The sequence below is a fragment of the Vicugna pacos genome, chromosome 6, assembly GCF_048564905.1.
Source record: "Vicugna pacos chromosome 6, VicPac4, whole genome shotgun sequence".
In the NCBI taxonomy this organism is placed as follows: domain Eukaryota; kingdom Metazoa; phylum Chordata; class Mammalia; order Artiodactyla; family Camelidae; genus Vicugna; species Vicugna pacos.
The window spans coordinates 67,241,354-67,264,210 of NC_132992.1; the positions used below are offsets into that span (position 1 = coordinate 67,241,354).

Below are 22,857 nucleotides of genomic sequence, written 5' to 3' on the forward strand. Positions count from 1 at the left end.
AGCCAGAGAGAGCTCTCTCCCAAGCACCAGGTGCCTTTAGGTTTGAGAATATGCTGTTCCCTGGGGCTAACAACACAGTTGTAAATTTATGATTAGGTGCTTTATAGTTCCCTGTGGAGCAGAAGGATGGGACAGATGGACATTTGCACAGATGGATGGATAGTCAGGTGGGTAGAGGCACTGTGCCAGGCAGAGATGTGGCCAGTGAAATCTCTCCAAGAAGCAACTTGTATTCCGTGCTCTTAGGGTCAGGTTGTTCCCACAGCTCCCAGGGTACCAGGGGCTGCTCTGTCAGGGGCAGGACCAGCTGGGCCTCCTCTCTTCTGACCAGGCAAGTCCCCAGCCCTGACCAGGGAGCTGCCGAAAGCGAGGTCATTTTTTGACAGTGGGTGAGCCCTCAGTGTGACTGTGGGGAACGGGGTGGCAGCAGAGTAGAATCTAGCACATGCCGGCCTCCTGGGCACCAGGCACTGTCCCCAGCAGGCAGAGAGTATTCTCTCTAAATCTTCTACGTACGAAAACCAAGGCTCAGAGAGGTTAAATAATATGCTGAGGTGAGTGAAGGGGCTGGTATTCTAACTCCAACCTGTCTTAGCCTAGAAGATTCTCTCATGTCACGTAGGATGGTGCAGCTGGATGGACCGCCCTGAGGTTCCTAAGTGATGGAGGGGAAAGGTTTTGGTTTCTGGTTCTCCTATGGTACCAATGTACCCTTCACTGCAACTCGTGTTCACTAAACTCTTGACTGTTCATCAGTGTGTCCCCAGAGCCTAGGATCTGGCACATGGAGGGCACTCAGAGAGTCGTGGTTGATGGATGGATGAAAGAAAGAAAAAGAGAGAAGGAAGAAATGACAAATACAAAGTGAAGTAAAATCATAATAGCTCAGAGGAAACTTCAGCCCTCCGGGGTGGAGAGCCCCGAGACTTTAGGGGGATGGCTGAGCAAATTGGCTCAGTCCCAGCACCAACCCCTGACCACTCTCACTGCAGGGCTGATCCGGTCCCGAGTTCGTGGGGCAGATGTGGCCGCAGCTGCTGTCCTCACCTTTCTGGACAGCCACTGCGAAGTGAACACCGAGTGGCTGCAACCGATGCTGCAGCGGGTGAAGGAGGTGAGTCTGTCTGTCCCTGGGGAAGCTCTGTCCCTCAGGTTGTGCCTGCTCTGTTCTTGGCATGAGAGGGTATGAACGGTCTCTGGAGTTGGCCAGGCAGATCAGGAAGCCTAAATGGCCTGCTCCCTCCTGAGTGTCTTCACCTCATTGAACTTTCTCATCTGAAAATGGGGATAATTGTCAGATTTGTCCCACCAGGTTGTGGTGAGAATTAAATTGGCTGAAAACCTGAGCCATAAAACTCCGACTCCGAATGGGTGTTGTTTTCCCCCTGGGGGAGGCAGGGTCCTATGATGGGGGGGGGTAGGTCAGGCTGGGAAACCTGGGAAGGAGGGAGGAGAGGGTGGTGTTCTCAAGGAGAGATGAGGGCAGGGGGGCCCTACCAGATGCCTGCTGTTCTCTAAAATGAGGATGATTTGGACACATGGAGCAAAGGATGAAGTGATTACAACTCAACCGTAAAAAGACAAGTTACCTAGTTTAAAAATGGGCAAAGGATTTCAACACACATTTCTTCAAGGAAGATAGACAAAAGGTCAACATGCACATGAAAAGATGCACATGAAAAGATGCTCAACATTAATTCATTAGAGAAATGCAAATCAAAACACAGTGGGACACCACCTGGTACCTACTTGGATGGCTATAATCAAAAGGAGGGGCAGTAGCAAGCTCTGGTGAAGATATGAATAAAGAGTTTTTATACCTTGCTCGTAGGAATGTCAAGTGGTGCAGCCACTTTGGAAAACAGTCTGGCAACTCCTCAAAAGTTTAACATGGAATTACCATATGACCCAGCAATTCCACTGCTAGGTATATATCCAGGAGAAATGAAAACATAACCCAAACAAGAATTTATACACGAGAGGTCAGATAGAGCAGCATTATTCAGAATATCCAGCACATGGAAACAATCAAATGTCTGTCAGCTGATGAAAGGGTAAACAAAATGTGGTCTATCCACATAATGGAATACCATTCAGCCATAAAAAGGAATGAAGTACTGATACATGCTACAATATGGATAAACTTCGAAAACCTCATGCTAAGTGAAAGAAGACAGTCACAAAAGGCCACTTCTTATATGAGTCCATTTATCTGAGATGTCCAGAATAAACAAATCCATAGAAATACCAAGTAGATTAGTGGTTGCCAGGGGCTGGAGGGAGGAGGGAGTGGGGAGTGACTGCTGATGGGTATGGGGTTTCTTATTGAGGTGACGAAAATGTTCTGGAATTAGATAGAGGTACTGGTGGCACAGCCTTGTGAATATACTACAAACCACTGAATTGTGCCCTTTAAAATGGTGAATTTTATGGTATATCAATTATATCTAATAAAACTGTTACAAAAATGTGAATTATATCTCATACCAAAAAGTCTATAAACAGGATAAGGCGAGGCCCCCACAGAGCACTGTGAGAAACTGTGGATGGTCTCCCCTGATCTGCCACATCCCACATTTTTGTCATTCTGAGACGGGGTGTGAACTAAGGAACAAAGCTGGATTCCAAGTCGCCAACAAGAGGATTTTGATGGTCAGCACCAACTGAGGAGAGAGAAGAGTCTCTGTCCTGTGTCCCTCCATGGAGGGAGAGAGAAGAGAGGACTGATAGAGTGCATTGAAGTTTTGCTTGTGATATTCGATATAATCACGACTCCCTGCCTCAAAAAAAATAAATAACACCTTCAGTAAAATCAGCATTACCCACCAATGTTTGGAGGTAGATTTGTGTCTGAGAGGTTATGGAGTGTGGGTCTGACCTTGAAATGGATGAAGTGTGAGAAGAGTGACACCCAGGTAACACAGGGACTGCAGGGTCCCTGCCCTCAAGCTGCTGGTGTTCCATTTGGGAAGACTCAACTCAAACAAGTACAAAGGTGGACGAAAATTCATAAAACAACAGCTCAGAGCAGCGACAGAAGAGCTACCTCAGGCAACGCATGATTCATGTCCACTGTAATTATGAGAGCGACTTTAAAAAGGAAGAAAGCCTCAGCCTGCAGCAATCAGGGAGGGCTTCAGTGAGGAGGTGAGATCCCAGCAGGGCTCAATATGATGTGAGAGGAAGAGGCTAGGAGAGCACTGTGCCCATGAGACCCAGGTGGGACCTTTCAGGAGCCTGGATGTGGTGATGCAGGACAGCTCCCAGGAGCCCGCAGCATGTCTTACAGGAAATGCTGAGTGCCCCATGCCTTGGAGAGAATTTCTTCCCAGGATAGGCAGTGGGGCCTTTGTTCCCAGAGTCCCTGGCCTCACACCATCTCATGTGTCCTCTCCTAGGACCACACCCGTGTGGTGAGCCCCATCATTGATGTCATCAGTCTGGATAATTTCGCTTATCTTGCTGCATCTGCTGACCTTCGAGGAGGTGGGTCCAGGTCCCAGGGGAGGGGCTCTAGACCTGAAAGGAGTCAGGCGAGGCCAGACAAAGCCTTGGCTCGGTGTTCTTCTTCCCAGCTGTGCCAAAATGTCTCACATCCCCCTTACCTACAGAAAAAGGGATTATCTAGAGCCCTGGTATTGGGGACAAAGTATCAGAGCTGGCGGCTGCAGGCTCCTAGCACAGTCAGGAGCAGAGCCAAGCTAATCTCTTATCATTCCCTCCCCCCAAACTTTGACATATCCTTCTCAAACACGGCCAGCCCAGGGACCATGGCCACAAGTCCTGGCAGAGGAACATGATATGAAAACTGTCTTGCAGGTCGGGGAGGGGGAGCCCTCAACTTTGCATGGATTCCTAACATGTACACCTGGAAATAGTCTAGACCTGGCTGAATATAGTAGCTGTTAGCTGCATTTGGCTATTGAGCTCTTGAAATGTGACCAGTCTGAATTGAGATGTGCTGTAAGATAAAATACACACCAGAGTTCGAAGGCCTCATATGAAAGGATGTAAAATATCTTATGGTAATTTTTTAATATTGATTACATGTTGAAATGATGATATTTTGGATATGTTGCATTAGAAATGTATTATTCAAATTAATTTCATATGTTCTTTTTGATATGGCTGCCAGAAAAATTTTAATTGCATATGTGACTTTTATTTCTGGCTTGCATTGTATTTCTTTCGGACAGCTGTCCAAGTCTAGACTTCAGAATACAGTAGAAAACAGCCACATTTGCCTATTTAAGTGTAAATTAAAATTAAATAAAATTCAAAATTGTGTTCCTAAAGTGCACTAGCCACATTTCAAATGCTCAATAACCATTTGTGGCTAGGGTCTACCATTTGGGACAGTGTCTACCATATTGGACATTTTGGAAAGTGCAGACATTTCCATCATTGCAGAATGGACAGGCTGCTCTAGAGAATACGTTGCTGGGATGGACGGAGTGGATTTCCTATTCGGGGCCCAGACTTGCAATAAAAAACACAGGCATTTGTTAGATCTTGAGGTTGAATGGGATTCTGAAGGGAGCCAGGCCTTTCTCCTTTGGGAAATCACATCAGGACCTTTGCACTTGCTGTTCCCCCACCTGGAATTCCCTTTCTCCACATAACTGCATGGTTCAGTCCCTCATTCAGGTCTCTACTCAAATGTCACCTCACCAGAGAGCCTTTCCTGACTACCCTTACTAAAATAACATGGGCACACCTCCTTTCTTTTCTTTTTTTTAGCACATTTTACCCTTGACTGATGTATTATCTATTTATTGATTTATCTTTGTAGTCTCTGTCTTACTCAGTAGGTTAAAACCCTCTGAGGACAGGGTCTCATTCTGAATGAAGGAATGACTGCACAAATTGCCCAGGGTCCTCTGCAAGCTGGGCTCTGATTAAGGGAGACTCTGAGGGGTGGTGGAGCAGCAGTGCCCGAGCCCCGTCCTCACCCCATTCTGTTCCTTAGGATTCGACTGGAGCCTGCATTTCAAGTGGGAGCAGATTCCTCTTGAGCAGAAGATTGCCCGGACAGACCCCACCAAGCCCATTAGGTTAGAGTGGCTGTGGGCTCTGGAGAGAACCCTTCTTTCTCTGAGTCAGGGGCCCTGGAGGCTGCTGGGTGGCCGTTCCAATTCCTGGGGCTCCTGGGGGTGCACAATCTAAGTGCTGACTCTGTTCTGGGCCCTGGAGAGAAAGAGGCCAGAGGCCAGAGACCAGCCCCAGTGACTCTGCAAGTGGGGAGATCCCAAGGCAAATGGCCTGGGTCCTGGGGCCGTCCAGAGGGGTCCAGCTTCTCCAGCTCACATGTTACCTCTTTCCTCTCCTTGCTCCCAGGACACCTGTCATAGCTGGAGGAATCTTCGTGATTGACAAGTCCTGGTTTAACCATTTGGGAAAGTATGATGCCCAGATGGACATCTGGGGAGGAGAGAATTTTGGTAAGTTGGGAAATAGCCGCCATAATAATAATAATAATAAGAATAAGAATAAGAATAAGAATAAGAATAAGTAACCCAGATTGAGCACTTTCTACATGTGAGGACCTGTTCTAAGGACTTCACACACATTAACTTGTTACATTCTCACAGTAACTCTCTAAAGTAAGTGCTATTATAGCTCCATTTTCCTGGTAAAGAAACGGAGGCACAGAGAAGTCAAGTAATTTGCCCAGAGCCACACAGCTAGTCAACAAAGAGATTAGGTGGTCAGGGGGAGCCTGTGACCACATGGTTAGATGGGCATGGGGGAGCGGGCAGAATACAGACTGTAACAGAGACCACAGCTTAACCACGTGACTGCTTCTTTACCAGAAAAGCTGGGGGTAGGGGTGTGCTGTAGAGGATAGGGGTTAAATGTAAGCAACGGGTTCAAATCCTGGCCCTACTGCTGTTTGGCCCTGGGCATGTGAAACCTTCCCTGAGACTCAGTTTCCCCGAGAGGCTGTTATGAGTACTAAGGAAGATGAGAGGTTAAAATGCTCATGACCATTATCATTACTTATGAAGCTGGAGGAACCCTTTAGCCCCAGAAGGAAAGGGAAGAGCCAGGGAACACCCCAGGGTCGCTGATGAGGTTCAGGTGAGGTAAAGGGTGGCTACAGATGGAATACCTGATGTGGATCATCTAAGGGGAGTTTGCCACACTGGGCTCTGTGGGCAAGTTACAAGGAACCACAAGACACAGGATAGTGCTGGGCTGGGCTGGGGACTGCTGGGAGGCGTAGCCACCCCTAGGTCTGGAAGACGGGGCGGGGGCACTCCCTTACAGGAGCTGTGCTCTCAGGGCGGGGGGGGGGGGGGTGGTGCCTGCAGCCAGCCTACCGCAGCCTACCGCAGCCAGTGGAAGATGTCAGGGGGATAAACACCCACCCTCACTCTCCCCCGCGACCTGCTGGCGGAACCCATCTGCACACAGGAAGGAAGCCCCGTGGTGCAGCCACGCAGGCAGCCTCCCAGCTGAGGAGTGGGATGAAGGTGGACAGAGAGCGATCCCCGAGCTCTCGAGGAATCAGGACAGGTACCTTGAGGCCAATAAAACACGAAGGCCTGTTCTAGCTCTGGCAGCGGACCCAGTCAGTCCTTTGCAGGGCCCTTGCCTCTGCTCTTTTTCATCCTGACTAGGTTTCTCTTAAGGTAAATAGGGCTGGTGGTTTTTCACCCATCTGACAAGTGGGCGCCGCTTTCCAGGTCTCAGTCAGGAAACTCCACGTCTGACAGGTGCAGGTTTCACCTTTACTGGAGCCACTTAAGTGTTGTGAGGTGCGATCCAAGTCAGATTCCGTGTTTCTGGGACGTGAGGACCAGGTCTATCTTCCCTCCCTGATTGGGACACAGATGGGCAGATGGGCTCCGACTCAGAACCAGCCGGAGTGGAAACAGTGTGGGATTTTCTCCCTTTTGTAATTTACTCTTGGAAACCGTTTCCAGGCAGGCATTTGGAGGAATAAATTCTGGGAACTGGGGTGCAGTGACCCTTCCATTCCGACCTCCTTTCATGTATTTTGGGCCTATGTGACCTCTTTTGTGTCCTGAGTCTCAGCCTGAAGGGAGCTTTGGCAAAGCTGGTTTCCTGTACAGACTCAGACGGCTGGGAAACCGATGGTCTCTCCTGCTTCCAGAGGCCTTTTTCTTTTTCCCTTCTTTTTTTTTTTTTTTTCCTTCTTTTTAGGCTGGGGCCTGATGGAGAAACAAATGAATGATCAAATAGCTAACTTCAAACTCTGCCTGAGGCCAGGGCTCAGTGGTGGGGGAACTTGAAAGGTGAACCGCACAGTGGGCCTAGGGAGGGTTTTGTTTCTTCGAAGAAATTCAAAGAAATTCCTAGGCTAGTCGGGCTGCTCAGACGTTCAGCTGCTGGGACCAGTTTTGAGCCAGGAGACTCCCGCCGCTGGTGGATCTGGGCCTTTCATTTTATCCCTTTGTTGAAGGAAGAGAGATGCCCAAACCAAATCATTCCTGTGTCCCCCGAGAGAGCCAAACTCGGGAACCCAGAGGCCACCTTGAGTGGGGGTGGCAAACGTGAAAACTTTGGGATTCACATTAGGGACTGTTTTAAAACGTAGTCAGATCATTTCACTGCGAGGGCTCCCGCATCACTGAGAGCAAAACCTGGTCCTTACTCCATCTGCCCTCCCCCCACAAGCACACACCACCAGCTCTGCCCTCAGCTCCTGCTGCTCCTCCCCCTACCCCGCCTCGCTCCACTCCTGCCCACTAGCTCTTACCTCTAGATCTTTGCCTTGCTCCGCAAACGCGCTTCCCTTAGATCTATGTGACTCTTCCTCACCTCATTTGCGGTCTCAGCTCAAATGGCCAGTCCCCATTCATGAGAACTTCCCTCATCAGCCTCATTGAAATTGTGCCCTGCCCTCAACTCCACTCACCTTCCTTTATCTCCTACCTGCTCCATCCTCTCCGTTGTGCTTATTACCATTGGCTGGAAGGCCTATATGCTATGCATTTTCTTGCCTGCTTGTTTTTTTGTTTCTTATTTTACTGAGTTCCTGTCTCCCCCTACTAGGGTGTCAGGGATTCTAGAACAGTGTCTGACCTATAATAAATAGGTCCTCAATAAAAATTTGCTGAATTAACTAAAGAATCTGATTCCAACAAGTGCTACCGGCTGGACAGTGCGGGAACTCTACATTGTAATTCTGCAACTGAGTGTGTAGGTGACTTTGGAGAGGTTACTTAACATCTTTGAGCTTCATGGTCCTTATTAAAAACACGGGGATAATAACACCAGTGTCGCATGATTGCTGTGAGAATTAGACAGCAGCTATAAAGAGCGCAGAGTGAAGGGCCCATTAAGTGGATGATGGTTACTGCCATTGTTGATAATAATGACAATAAGTAGTAATAACAGCATGGACGATGTAGGCTGAGTGGGATAAAGTGACCCAACTGGCTTAACAGAGTTAGTCTGGCAGAAATGGAACCCGAACGCAGGTCTTCCATACCCGGTTCTGAATCTCACTTGCTGAACCAGCTGCAGAGCTCTGCCCAGGAGATGGGGCAGAAGCCTGGCAGTTTGCAGGCAGACCTAGGGAAGCCCATGAACAGAGCCAACCCTGGGTGTCGGTCCAGATGTGCTGAACGTCCAGCCCTGGTCCCGGGACCACACTGGGGAGTCGCCTGGGGCACACAGGCTGGCCAGGAGGTGGCTGTTAGTCCTGCCGCCTCTGCTCCCTACTCTGATAATCACTGGGAGGGCCCTGACCAGCTGTGCCCGGTGAGAGCCCCCGGGCCTCGCTAGGGACCACAAGAGTCCTTACAGCCAACTGGAGAGTGGGAAAAGGGACCAAGGCTGGAACTCATGAAAGAATGTTCTTTCCTTTTTTAAAAAAATCAAAAACAAACAAACAAAAAGAAGGACTATGTATTTTCTGGGGCAGGAGGGAGGTGTTTCAATGTCACAAGATGTCCAACTATAGGATTAAAATGAAAGAAAGTAGGAAATCAGAAGAGATTTTGTGAGGTTCAGCCAGATGTCAAGGTGAGTCTTTGCCAGAAGTGACAGAGTGGGCAACTTGTGACATCCCCTTCTGGGAGGCAGAATGGCCGCTGCTCTTATCTCCCGACAATACTAGGCCCGTAGGCATCTGTAAAAGCTCGTTCAGCATCACTACCACCATCAAAAGGAAGCGTGTCTCAAGAGGGCCAGTGGTAGCCTGTGAATGGAGACCACCGGGGCCAAGAGCGAGGTCTGGGCCAGCCTGGAAGACACCAGCTGAGCAGCCTTCAGATTGATTGGTGTTAGTTTTCCAGCCTTCCCTGACTGACAAGCCGATGTGTTCTTCTTTAGCTCATGTCTGGATAGGACTTTCCAGACAGAGGCTGGAAATGGTTGGATTCAGTTTTCCTTCTACTCATGGTCTTGGTGTCCCTGCAAAGTTTTCCCCACTGCTCTCCCAGAGCTCGGATGTGGGGAGTGTGTGTGGTATCTGTGCAGAGGGTATGGAGGGTGGGTGTGTATGTGTTGTCTGTGTGGAGGGTGTGTGTGGTGGGTGTGGAGGAGATGAAGGGAGGATATGTGTATGTGTGGAGGGGTTGTGTGGTGTGTGGGGGGGAGATGTGTGTGCACACGCATGGAGGGAGCAGTCAGGAACATGTGCAGGGAGTAGGTGCGCCCATGTAAACAGGCCCAGGAGCTCCGACCCCGGCACGTGCCTCCAAGGAGACACTAAAGGCAAGGGAAGCCAGCTCCTTCCCACCTTCACTCAGTGGGGACCTGCCCAGGGGCTCTTCCTCATCCTGACGGCCTCCATCTCCTGCAGAGCTCTCCTTCAGGGTGTGGATGTGCGGAGGGAGCTTGGAGATCGTGCCCTGCAGCCGTGTGGGCCACGTCTTCAGGAAGCGGCACCCCTACAACTTCCCTGAGGGCAATGCCCTCACCTACATCAGGTAGGTCACAGTGAAAAGAGCACCCTGCTAGGAGCCAGGGCACCTAGACCCCCGCGCTGTCAGTTACTTGTGTGACTTTGGGCAGTTACCCCACCTCTTTGGGCCTCAGTTTCCCTATTTCCCCCTCCCATTTTGGACTCCAGGTACTTTCAGAGGATGAGGTTGGGAGTGTCTCCACCAGGCCTCTCTTGTCTTGACTGTCTTTGAAAACCGGCCAAATGACCAACTGGGAGCTGTCCTCTACTCACTGGGTCCCAAACACTGGCCATGGACACCATGTCCCGACCCTGACTTGGTCAGCATCTGCCCACACGTGTCCCCAGCCACGGCATGCACTTGACCTTCAAGGAGAGGGGGCAGAGTCCTGGAAGACCACCCCCATCACCCGCTCTCCTGGTGGTGGCAGCAAGGGGAGGGTGGGAGGAGTGTCATGAGGATGAGTCTCCCTTGTGGGCCGCGGTAGCTCCCCAAGTCCAGCTCATCCAATGACCTTTTTGTTTTGCTTCCCTCATCCTATTTTTATTGTTTTTGTAATTATAAAAATAATACATGTACACTGTAAAAATTCAAAGTGTATGGATGCACATTATATATACATATCTGTACATATATTCTACATTACTGTTCTTACTCTTTATATCATAGAGAAAAAAGTAAAGGTCTCTTTTACCCAGTCTTACTTCTATCCCACTTATCTCTCCAAACTATTAATAGGTTTCTGGCCCTTCATTTCAGGCCTTTTAATTAATTTTCATATAGGTATAGTTGCTGTATAGAGAACATGAGTTTGTGTTTTTCTGTAAATGGGGTTGTGCTGTGTTTTTTTTCAGCAGCATGCTTTTCTGCCACTCAACACCAACTTGTAGGCATCTTTCTGTGTCAGTGCGTACTAACCATGATGTTCTTTTTTGAGGCTGCCTAGTACTCCAGCATGTGGGAATAATCCATTGCTCTTCTACTGAATGAAGGACATTTAGGTTGTCGCCAGTGTTTTATTACACAGATATCCCTTTTACCCACAAGCTGGTAGTCCCAGAGAATAGATTCCTCGAAGTGGAATGTCAAAGAGTATCTATACCTACAGAGGTGGAAACTGACAGATTGTCCTCCAGAAAGACTGCACTCATTGGTACCACCCCAGTCAATATTGTTTTGCATACACTCTCAAGAGTCTCATTGCCCTGTGCTGCACAAAGCTGCTCTTGATCCCAGCCCTAACTCTGTCACTGCCCTGGTGACCTTATTTTGCTCCTTCTTCTCCATTTAGGAACACCAAGCGCACTGCAGAGGTGTGGATGGATGAATACAAGCAGTATTACTATGAAGCCCGGCCCTCAGCCATCGGGAAGGCCTTTGGCAGGTGGGCCCCTCCACCAGACCCCTTTGCCTCTTTGCAAAATACGAAATGTGTATGCCAAGGAAGCAATCTGGGTCGCCTTAGTCACTGAGCCCCACGACGCTGGGGCCTTCGGGGCCTGGAATGGTATACAAAGCAGGGACGGGGCCCTGGTCCTTGAGAAGGATGCAACCTCACGGGGAGAAATAACCAGAGAGAGCTCGCTTATGAAAGCATTGCCCATCCACAAGCTGCCTGCAGGACAGACATCTGTGGGAGTACTTAAGGGCCGGCTGTCTGCAGAAAACACTGGGAGTTTTGGCTCTCCTTCTTGCTGTTCAAAATCAGATGGTGATCTGTTAGCCTGTTTTCCTGTTCTGGACTCTTATGACTACAGCCTGTAAGCATTTTCAAAAATGCAGATTGGTTGTGAAATCAATTTAGTGGGTCGTGACCAATAGTTTTTAAAAAAATGATTGAGAACTAGAACAGAAAATTACACTTGATTGCAGTTAAAGGCGAGTATTGTTTTGTGAAGCTCTTATTTCAGTTACACACGTGCGTGTGTATGGAGACGTACAGGCCTGTGAGTATACTTGGCCACAGGGTCAGATGTATTTATTTCTTACTTAATGTTGTGGTCAGAAATGTTTTGAAAACATTAGTGAACATCAATGAATCTCCCTCTATTTACTTATATCTATCCCTTAAAAAAAAAGTTATGTCATGATTTCTTTTAGTAGGAAAGTACATTTGCTCTGTGCTGAGCATTTATGTTCCCTTAATTCATTTGATTCTCACAAAAACCCTCCAAGGTAGGTGATCATGTCCCCACTTTCCTGAGAACAAACTGGCTTAGAGAGGTGGTGAGGGCATCTGTCAGCGGCCATTATGGTCAGTGTTGCTGAGGAAGGTGTCCATGGAGACATAACATTGTTCTTACTTGCCAAATTTTTGGAAGGATGTTTAAAGTGTGGTTTCGTTGTTGTTAGATTGTTTCTGCTCAACTGGAGCGCAGGAAAGGAAACTTCTAGTTCATTGAGGCTCTGCTCTCTCTATGAACATAAGGATGGGGTGGTGGTGTGCTACCTGAGGTCTCAGGGAGGGAGAAGCTGAGAGCAAAATGCATGGTCCCTGTGGGCTGGGCTGATCTTGAAAGATGGGCAGGAATTTGAGGAGAGAAATGAGGAAGGCCAGGAGCCCTGGGATGAACTTGCAGGTCAGAGAGTGAATTTAGGCTGCTGGCTGAGGCTGGAGGGCAGACAGACTTGGACAGCTCCTGGCCATGGCCCACATCGGTAAGTGGAAGGAGGGGGCCTGCCTCCTGGGGCCTGGGAAGGGGCCGCTGGCCTCGGGGGGCTTTTTCCCCACATCTCGCTGAGCCTTGCCTCCCCCTACAGCGTGGCCACGCGGATTGAGCAGAGGAAGAAGATGAACTGCAAGTCCTTCCGCTGGTACCTGGATAATGTGTACCCAGAGCTCACGTGAGTGCAGTCTTCAGATCGTGCATCTGGCCTGGGTACCCAGGGGCTGGCAGCTTGGGGCCCCTTCACCCTGATCACTCCCCATCCCAGAAAGTCCAGCTCTTTCTAGCTGTCAGTGTTTGTCTTCATGTGAAGGCTCTGGAGGACCCAGGATGTTACCAGGAGTTAAAAGGGAGGTGCAGTAGGAACCAAATTTTAACAGACTGGGTCTTAGAGCTAGAAACAGGCATCACCCCCTGAGGAAAACAACAATACATGATGCAGTGAAGGCCGCAGAAACATTCAGCCCCTTTGGCTGTCTTCTCTCCCTTCTGGGAGTTTATCCTAAGGAAATAGGGCAACCAAAGCAAAAAAAACAAAAACAAAAACAAAAACTGTTGACAAATCGATGTCCACTGTAGCCTTCCCTGCTGCAATGAAAAAACCTGAGAAACAACTAACAATAGGGACTAGGTTTAGTGAATCGTGATGGATAGATCTAAACAAGTATTATGCATCCATTAATATTATAATCATAAACTGTGAGAGAAATCAGAGGGAAGTGTTTGCTCCAGCAAATGAGGAAGCAACACACAAATGGTGTGTGTGTGAGGGCTCCAGCACAGTGGGTAGTAAGCTGTAAAGACTGTGGTGGGGCTGAGTTGATTCTTTTTTCTTATTTGAAAATCCTTTTCAGTGTCCTGGCTACACCTGCACCTTTCCTCACCTCCAGGTCTTGACTCAACCATCCTGAACTCTGCATTTGCAGACCGCCCCTTCCCAGCATCCCCTACTTATTTTCCTCCATCACCCTTATCATCACCTAGCACACACATGGCCACTTAATTCTGTTGTCATCTCTTCACATTTGACAGTAAGGTCCATGAGGGTAGAGGTGTTTATCTGTTTTGTTCACTTCTTTATCTCCAGCCCCTAGAACGGTGCCTGTCACAAAACGGGCACTCAATAAATTTTTTCTCCTTTTTAATTTCTTTTTTTTTTGCTTTGGTAATAAATAAAACATTTATTTATTTTAACTATTTATTTATGTATTTATTTTACAATATCATATTTTAATGGAAGTATATTTGATGTACAATATAGTATGTTACAGGTATACAATATAGTGATTCACAATTTTTAAATGTTATACTCCGTGTATAGTTATTATAAAATATTGCTGTATTCCCCATGTTGTACAATACACCCTTGTAGCTTATTCTATGCCTGATAGTTTGTACCTCTTAATCCTCCACCTCCATCTTGCCCCTTTCCCTTCCCACTAGTAACCACTAGTTCCTTCTTTACATCTGTGAGTCTGTTTCTTGTCTATTATATTCACTAGTTTGTTGTATTTTTTTTAGATTCCACATGTAAGTGATATCTTACAGTATTTGTCTTTCTCTGTCTGAATTATTTCACTTAGCATAATGTCCTCCAAGTCCATCCATGCTGTACACCAGAAACTAACACAACATTTTAAATAAACTGTACTTCAATTAAAAAGCAAACAAACAACCCATTTAAAATATGGGCAGAAGAATTGAACAGACATTTTTCCAAAAGAGGAAACGCAGATGGCCAACAGGAGCATGAAAATCTGCTAATCACTAATCACTAATGATTAGTGATGATTTTCAACATCACTGATATCAGGGAAATAAAATCAAAAGTCATGAGACACCATCTCACACCTGTTAGAATGGCCATCATCAAACATACACACACACAAATAACAAATGTTGACAAGAACGTGGAGTAAAGAGAACCCTTGTATACTGTTAGTGGGAATGTAAACTATGGAAAGCAATATGGAGGTTTCTCAAAAACCTAAAAATAGAACCAGCATATGGCCCAGCAATTCCACTCCTGGGCATATATCTGAGAAAAACAAAAAAGTGAATTCAAAAAGATACATAAACCCCGCTATCAACAGCAGCATTACTTATAATTGCCAAGATATGGAAGCATCACAGGTGCACATCAATAGATGAATGGATGAAGAAGATGTAGCATATATATGCAATGGAATGCAACTCACCTATAAAAAAATTTTGCCATTTGCTGCTCTAATTCACTTTTTTTTTTTTGCACTTCAAAAACAAGAATCTTATAACTGGTATAAACATTCCATTGCATCAAAACCAACAAAATACCTAGAAATAAACTTCACCAAGGAGGTTACCTATACTCTGAAAACTGTAAAACATTGATGAAGGAAACTGAAGATGATACAAAGAAATGAAAAGATACCTTGTGCTCTTGGATTGGAAGAATCAACATTATCAGAATGGCCACACTACCCAAAGCAATCCACAGATCCAATGCAACCCCTTGTCAAAATACTCACATTTTTCACAGAACTAGAACAAACAATTCCAAAATTTATATGGAACCACAAAAGACCCTGAATTGCCAGAGAAATCTTTTGTAGGTCTTCAGGTCTTTTTTTTTTCTCCTTCTTCTTTTTTTTTTTTTTTGTTGTGGTTTGATGACTAGAGAAGTTCCTTTAACATTTGTTGTAAAGCTGATTTGGTGGTGCTAAGTTCTTTCAGCTATTGTTTATCTGTGAAGCTTTGATTTCTCCATCAAATCTGAATGAGAGCCTTGCTGGATAGAGTATTCTTGGTTGTTAAGTTTTCCCCTTTCATTACTTCAAATATATCATGCCACTCCCTTCTGACCTGTAGAGTTTCTGCTGAAAAATCAGCTGATAACCTTATGGGAGTTCCCTTATATATTACTTGTTGCTTTTTTCTTGCTGATTTTATTTTCTCCGTATCCTTAATTTTTGTCAGTTTGATGACTACGTGCCTTGGTGTGTTCCTCTTTGGGTTGATCCTGTACAGAACTCTCTGTGCTTCCTGGACTTGGGTGACTGTTTCCTTCCCCAAGTTGGGGAAGTTTTTGGTTATTATCACCTCAAAAATTTTCTCAGGTCCTTTCTCTCTCTCTTTTCTTTCTGAGACCCCTATAATGTGAATATTAATGTGCTTCATGTTGTCCCAGAGTTCTCTTAAACTATCTTCATTTCTTTTCATTCTTTTTCTTTTCTCTGTTCTGCAGTAGTGATTTCCGCTAATCTGTCTTCTAGCTGACTGATCTATTCTTCTGCCTCATTTAGTCTACTCTTGGTTTCTTTTAGTGTGTTGTTATTCATTTCAGTGACTTTATTCTTCAACTCTGTTTGGGCATTCTTTATATTTTCCAACTCTTTGCTAAAAACTTCACTCTGTGCATCTATACTCCTCTTGAGTTCTCTGAACATCTTTGCTATCATTACTCTAAACTCTTTCTCGGATAAATTGCTTATCTCTTCATCACTTATTTCTTCTTCTGGGATTATATCTTGTGCCTTGGCCTGGGAGATATTCCTCTGCTGCTTCATATTGTCTATCTTTCTATTTGTATTTTTAGGTAGGACCTTGGAGAGGTGGCCCTCTGTGGGAGATGTCCTGTGCGTCCCAGCAGTACATTCCTCTCTTGTCACCCAAGGGCCAGGGTCCAGCCAGTCCCGGTGTAGAGTCTGGCCTGTGTTTGTGGATTCCTTCCACAGGCTTTGGGATTGTGGTTTTCTTAATTCTGGTATCTGCCCCCTAGTGGATGAGGCTGGACTAGAGGCTTATGCAGGTTTCCTGGCAGGAGGAGCTGGTGCCTGCCCACTGCTGGGTGAAGCTTGGTCCTGGACCTCTGGTGAGTAGGGCTGTGTCTAGAGGCGTTTGGGGCTCAGGAAGTCTGCTGATGGCTGGGGCTGTGTTCCCACCCAGTATATTGTTTGGCCTGAGGCTTCCCAGCCCTTAAGCCTACAGGCTGTTGGGTGGGGCTAGGTCTTGGTGCTAATGATCCAATCAATATGTCAACCTCCAGGAAATCTCATGTAGATGGACACTCCCAGAATGTCCATCACCAGCTTTTATGTTCCCTGGCTGAGCCGCAGCAATCCTCTATCTCTCCAGGAGAACTTCCAAAACAAGCAGAAAGGTCTGGCCCAGGTTCCTATGAAATCACTGCCTCTGCCCTTGGACCTGGCACACACGAGATTCTGTGTATGCTTCTCAAGAGAATGAAGTCTCTTCTCCTCCCAGTTCTGTGGGATTCCTGGAGTTAAGCTCCACTGGCCTTCAAAACCAGATGTCCTGGGGTCTCCTCCTCCCAGTGCCAGAACCTTGGGCTGGGGAGCCTGATATGGGGCTCAGAACTCTCACTCTTGTGGGAGGGTCTCTGCAACTTAGTTATTCTTCAATTTGTGGGTGGCCCAACTGGTGGGGGCAGGGTATGGGGCCCAAATATATCGCAAGCCTCTCTTACCATCCTACTGTGGTTCCCTCTGTATGTTTCCTGTTGAAGATCTTTTTTGCTAAGTTCCAGTCTCTTTTTTCCGATGGTTGTTTAGCAGTCAGCTGTGGTTTTGCTGTGGTCGTGGAGAGGCGAGCTCATGGTCCTACTACTTGGCCATCTTCCCTTTTTAAATTTTTTTTTTTAATGGAGGTACTAGGGATTGAACCCAGGACCTCATGTATGTTAAGCATCGCTCCACCACTGAGCTATACCCACCACTTGATAAATATTTTTAACTGAATAAATTGCACAGTGAATAAACCTCAGTAATAACTTTGAAATTAGCATTCTCTCTTGTAGATCTGTCACCTTGGGGAATGGGTTATTCCACTGCTGTCTCCCAAGGATTCTGCCATGGCTTTCTAGAACACACCACCCTTCAGAGCCTGCATATCCTCAAAGGAGGCACATCTCTGTCCTTTGAGGGCAGATTTGATTTTTGGAATACAGCTGTGGTTAAGTTGCAGCCAAGTCCAGGGAATAAGCTAGTTGATTCCCCCAGATGATACAGTCCTGGGTTCTCAATACAGGGTGACAAGACTGAAATAAGGAACAAGAATAAAGTGACTCTGGGAGCTACGTTCAAGGAATTCCAAAACAGTTGAAGCAACGGCAACATCCTTGAAAAAAGTTGGCAGGCTGGATAACCCCAGCTCCCCAGATGATAGCTGTGAAGGGAAGAACATTAATTTATAAAAGTATAATAAATGAACAGCTTCCTCAAGTGGCCACTTTTAAGGGGACAGTTTCATTCAGATGTGTCATTTCTGAGGAAAAAATCATGGTCAGTTCTTTCCATTCTGTCAGAGTTCCTGCAACATCCGGTTGGAGCCATGGACTCTAGGCCTCAGGCAGGAGCTGGGGAGCCCAGGGGAAGTGTTGGGGAGGACCCAGCTGTGCCCCTCCTCCTCACACCCTGTCCCTCCATGCTGTCCCATGTCATCCCCAGAGGACTGAGAGAAAGAAGTAGTTTATGCCTATCACGAGCCTGGATCGATCACAAGACAGGAGAGTGGATGAAACCAGCCTTGTTCAATAAGAAGCATAAGTCATCTTCTGTTTGTTCTGTCACCGTGTGGGAGTTTAAAAATGATTTTTTGTTGTTTAGGTAGAAAATGCAGCTCATTCCGATCCAGATTACTCATCCTCAGTCTGTTCATTCATGTTTGGCCTCAGTTCTCAGGCTGAGGGGCCAGGAAGGGATCAGGCTGTTGGTTCAAAAGGAGATCTATGGGTCCAAATGATACCAACTTTCCTTCAAACAGGGGATCCTAGTAGTTGGGATGCACTTGCACATGGGCAATGGGGAGGCCAAGGAGGCTGAAGGGAGAGGCCTTTGCTTTCCTAGGCTGGCCTGCAGTGCTGCTACAACTCTGCCCCTTTTCCAGATCCGAGTTCTGCAGCTGGCTCAGCAATTGCTAATATATTGCTTTTATTAGGCTGGTCAGGAACAGTTGTGCAGGCTGTGCATTGTACAAGCACATCACATTTGCAAGGGTGTTGGTCATGCAGTAGATATGGCACATTTATTACAACAGTTCCTGGAAGATGGCAGTGAAAGTCTTCTAACAAAACCAGATTTTCTGATGATTTTATAACAGATGGAAGTATCTTGAGAAAGGGGCTCCTATAGCAAAGATCTCTTCTACAAAGACATCATGAGGGCTAATGGCAGCCCAGCTTGGAGGTGATCCATAGAGAGGGAAGCAGATGCAGACTTAAGAGGGTGACCAACAAACAGGACGGCTTAGCCTGGCTCTGCCCGGAAGCAGAGGAAGCAGGTGAGAGTCATCCCAGCTGCTCCAGGGCTGCTACCACTCAGACACCTCAGGAGCTTCATCTGGTCTTGAGATTGCTGCTCAAGCCCTGGGTTTCTTCCATAAGCCTCAGTGGGCAGGCCTGTGGTGCCAGTGGCCATTGCCACATTTGGATAGTGCCTGCCTCACCTCTGAAAACTGTTCAACTTGCACATCTGCCTAAGCAGCAAGGGGTAGGGAGAGGAAGAGAAGAGAAAGGTCTGGCACAACCTTGGCCTCTCAGAGAAGCTCCAGTAGGACCTTACTCTCTGTAGAGAGGAAATATAACTCATTGCCCCTGGTTGAAGCAGAAGGATGGAGCTCTTGCCTCTCAACAGCCTTGCACCTAGCAGAGGTTTCAAACTTAAAACCCACAGTGATTAGAATGGTAATGGAAATAAGTCAAGTGGATGGGGATGACAATAGGGAGTGGAGGGGACTGCGGCTTGTTGAAATGCACAAGCCCCACCCAGAGGGGGACACCCTGTCTGATCTGCGCCCCCTGCCCAAGTTCTCTTCCTGACAAAGATAACGGAGAGGCAGATAGAATTAGGCACGGGGTCAGACTCTAAGCTCTCCTGGTTCCCCATCACCCCTCTGTGCATCCATAATCCAAGCTCGTATATAGCATTCTAAACCCAGGAGTATAAGCCCTCATCAGCTGGGACTAGCAGCCTCCTTAGGTTTATTACCCATGTGGTAAGACAGTGCGTCTTATGTCAGTGTGTGTGTGTGTGTTTAAGCATGTTTGTCTGTGTGTATAAAATGTTTCAATAATATACTATTTTGAAATGTGCCTGTTTTACTCAATAGTATATTATGAACACTTTTCCACATTACCAGGTATTCTGTCTCAGAGTCATTTTTAATGGCTAAAGAGTTTTCCATCCTACAGATGAATCAGAATTTACTTAGCCCATACCCTCTTGTTAGATATCTAGGAATTTCCAGTGTTTTCAGCATAATCAGTCACTCTGAATTAACAGCCTTTAAAACAAATCTCTATACACATCCATAATTATTGCCCTAGGATATTAAGTTCTCGGAAGTGGGATTGTTAGGTCAAAGGTGTGTACATTTTTAAGGTCTTTGATGCATAATACCACAGTGTCCTCTAGAAAAGATGGGCCAAATTGTGCTTTTATGTGTGCAGTATGAAATGATCCAATCCCACAGCTGTTGCCAACACAGGTATTGATATTTAAAAAAAAAATATATATATATATACACACACACATACATACACACACATAGACACATGCATTTAAATATATAAATATTTATTATCTTATATATACAAATATACATAAACACACACATATATATACATATGGTAAACAGTGGTAACTCCCTAATATGTATTTCTTTAATCATTAGTGAGATTGAATACAGTTTCATATTTGTGTGTATTAAGTTTGTCAAAGCGACCCCTTCCCTGTCATTTGGAGATTGCTTATTGAGCCCACATTTAGGCCCAGCCTCTACCCGGGATATCCTCTTTCTGGGCTGGGGAGCCCTGGTTTCTGGTATGAGCTCTCTCCTCACCAGGTCCTCCGAGGCCTGGCCTCCAGGGCAGTCCCTGAGGTTCCCAGAGGTGCTCAGAACCCACCCTCTGCTGCTGGGCCTGCCTCCCAGGGCCCCACCCCACGGAGTCCTGGGTGCCCCGGGAGCTGACTGGGTGTTGCCCTCTGGGTAAGCCCGCAGAGGGCAGAGGACAAGCCTGATCACTGCCTTTTCTCTCAGTGTCCCTGTGAAGGAAGTGCCAGGCATCATTAAGCAGGGGACTAACTGCCTAGAATTCCAAGGCCAGGACACGGCTGGCAACTTCCTGCTCGGAATGGGGGTCTGCAGAGGGTCTGCCAAGAACCCCCCAGTGGCCCAGGTAAGCTGCTTGGGACCTCCGGGATAGGCCTGGGAGTGGGGTGAGGGGCTTTCTTCTGCCCATTCTCATCTTCTTTCTGTTTTCACTCTCCACTAACCCCCTTTCCCAAGGACCCTGCGAGCTGTCCCCTAGCATTCTGCTCCTGCCACATTCTGTCCCCATTTTAGCCTGTCACACAGTTGCCCTCTGAGCACCACTGGCTTTCTCCTTGCAGAGGGAGGAATGCTGCCCAAACAGTACCCAGTTCTCTCCTGCGCTGCAGCTGTGGTCAGCCTGTATGACAGGCCAGCCACAGGGCGCCTGGGACTCCCATGTGTACCACGTGTTGATGCACCACTGTCAAACTAGAGCAGGTCACGGAGACCACGGTGTGGACTGGCTCCCTGGCTGCCCTGCTCCCACGTCCTGTCTTTCTCCCCATCCCAAGCATCCTTTCATCCATCCTCGATTGCCCTCTGGCCAGCTCCAGCTGAGCTCCCCACCCCAATACTCTATTATGAAAAATTTCAAACACATAGAAAAGTTGAAAGAATTGTACAATGACTACCCATAAATCCATCCTTATTTGTAAAAAAAAAAATTCTACCAAGATACACAGTGTATTTGCTTTATTAACTATCTACCCATCTATCCATCCATCACTATACTTTTTGACCCGGCCTTTCTGCTCTCTGTCTGGCAGGCGTGGCTATTCAGTGACCATCTCATCCAGCAGCAGCGGAAATGCCTGGCTACCACTTCCACCTCTGTCTCCCCTGGAACCCTGGTCGTACTGCAGATGTGCAACCCAAGAGAAGGCAGGCAGGTAAGCCTCCTCGCCCCTGGGCACAGGATGGCCAGCAGCCCTGGAGAACACACAGTGGAGACGTGACACATAGACTCAAACAAGCCTTCTAGAGTGAGGGTCTGTGGGGGCTGATGCCCGTGTCCAGGTCAAGTCTATTGTTTTATTCATGAGTAAGTACTTCTTCAGGTAAATAGTTGTTAAATGTCCATCGTGCAGCCTGTGAGCTCCATGAGGGCAGGGGTTATTTGTCTTGTCGACATTGTTTCCCTGGCCCCTGACAACCAGCACAGCCAAAATAAATATTAGTGTTTACCGAGAGCCTGTGCTGGGAGTTTTACATAGACAATCTCATCTAACTCTCCCAGCAACCCAGCAACTTGGGCCCTAGTATGAACCCCATTTTAGAGGCAAGAAAACCGAGGCTCGCTGAATTTAATACATCAGATCACACAGCTGGGAAGGAGTGGAGCTGGGGTTCAAACCCAGGTCAATGTGACTCCTAAGCCCACAGTCTCACCCCAGCACATAGTAGGTATCCCAGCACATAGTAGGTGCTCAGTATTTCTTGACTGCTTGCTGACTGGGGACCCTGAGATCCAGACACAGTGATTTCCAAGCTGGCACGCCAGGCCTGCCTGAGTACTGACTTTTCCATTTGTCAAACATTCTTACCTGCCCTGTTTTCATTAATTTGGGGAGACAGATCAGGCCCACCTGTCCAGGAAGAAATGGATGTTCGGAGAGATGAAGTCACTTATTTAGGGCACACAGCAGCTGGTGACACAGCCCGCTCCGTTCCTGGCTGGGAGGGCTGCCCCTCTGTCCGGGAATGGACACCAAGGCATGGGGTCTGTTCTAGCCCTTCCTCTGCCCGCCCCCTCCTGGTGGCCCCCTGTGACTGCCCCTGGCCAACCTGCAGGGCAATGCGAGGGGCAGGAGGGTGCCTGGCTCTCTAATTCGGCTGCTAGGGTTTTCCTCCCGCCTCTTTTCTGTTTGCCTGGGTCAGCTCTTTCTTTAGGGTTGATTGGCAGTTTGCTATTTTATTCTGGAACAGCAGCTAGATCCCTCCTCTCCCTCCAGCGTGTGTGTGTGTGTGTGTGTGTGTGTGTGTGTGTGAGAGAGAGAGAGAGAGAGAGAGAGAGAGAGAGAGCGATCTGTGTGCCATGGTTTGCTTGCGGGGCCTCCTGGACACACCTGAGACACTTCCTGGCTGAGCTGCTGCCCCCTGCCCACTGCCCGCATTGCCCTACAGTGAGGCAGTTCCCCAGGCTCCCCCTCACCTGGAGCGCCCGTCTTTCTGAGGGTCAAGTCTTGAGCTCACTCCCACCCACTCCTGGCTGAGGCCAAAGT

General features: G+C 47.4%; 1 protein-coding gene across 1 annotated transcript in view; it reads left to right on the plus strand.

Moving 5' to 3' along the window:
- GALNT16 (polypeptide N-acetylgalactosaminyltransferase 16) overlaps window positions 1-22,857 on the plus strand; it is an 80,792-nt gene that overhangs the window by 53,651 nt on the left and 4,284 nt on the right. The window contains exons 6-14 of the mRNA XM_031679165.2: window positions 993-1,114; window positions 3,399-3,486; window positions 4,970-5,054; window positions 5,338-5,441; window positions 9,779-9,905; window positions 11,173-11,265; window positions 12,642-12,725; window positions 20,582-20,720; window positions 21,403-21,525. Coding sequence (XP_031535025.1) covers window positions 993-1,114; window positions 3,399-3,486; window positions 4,970-5,054; window positions 5,338-5,441; window positions 9,779-9,905; window positions 11,173-11,265; window positions 12,642-12,725; window positions 20,582-20,720; window positions 21,403-21,525 — 965 coding nt within the window. The remainder of the gene's footprint in view (window positions 1-992; window positions 1,115-3,398; window positions 3,487-4,969; window positions 5,055-5,337; window positions 5,442-9,778; window positions 9,906-11,172; window positions 11,266-12,641; window positions 12,726-20,581; window positions 20,721-21,402; window positions 21,526-22,857) is intronic.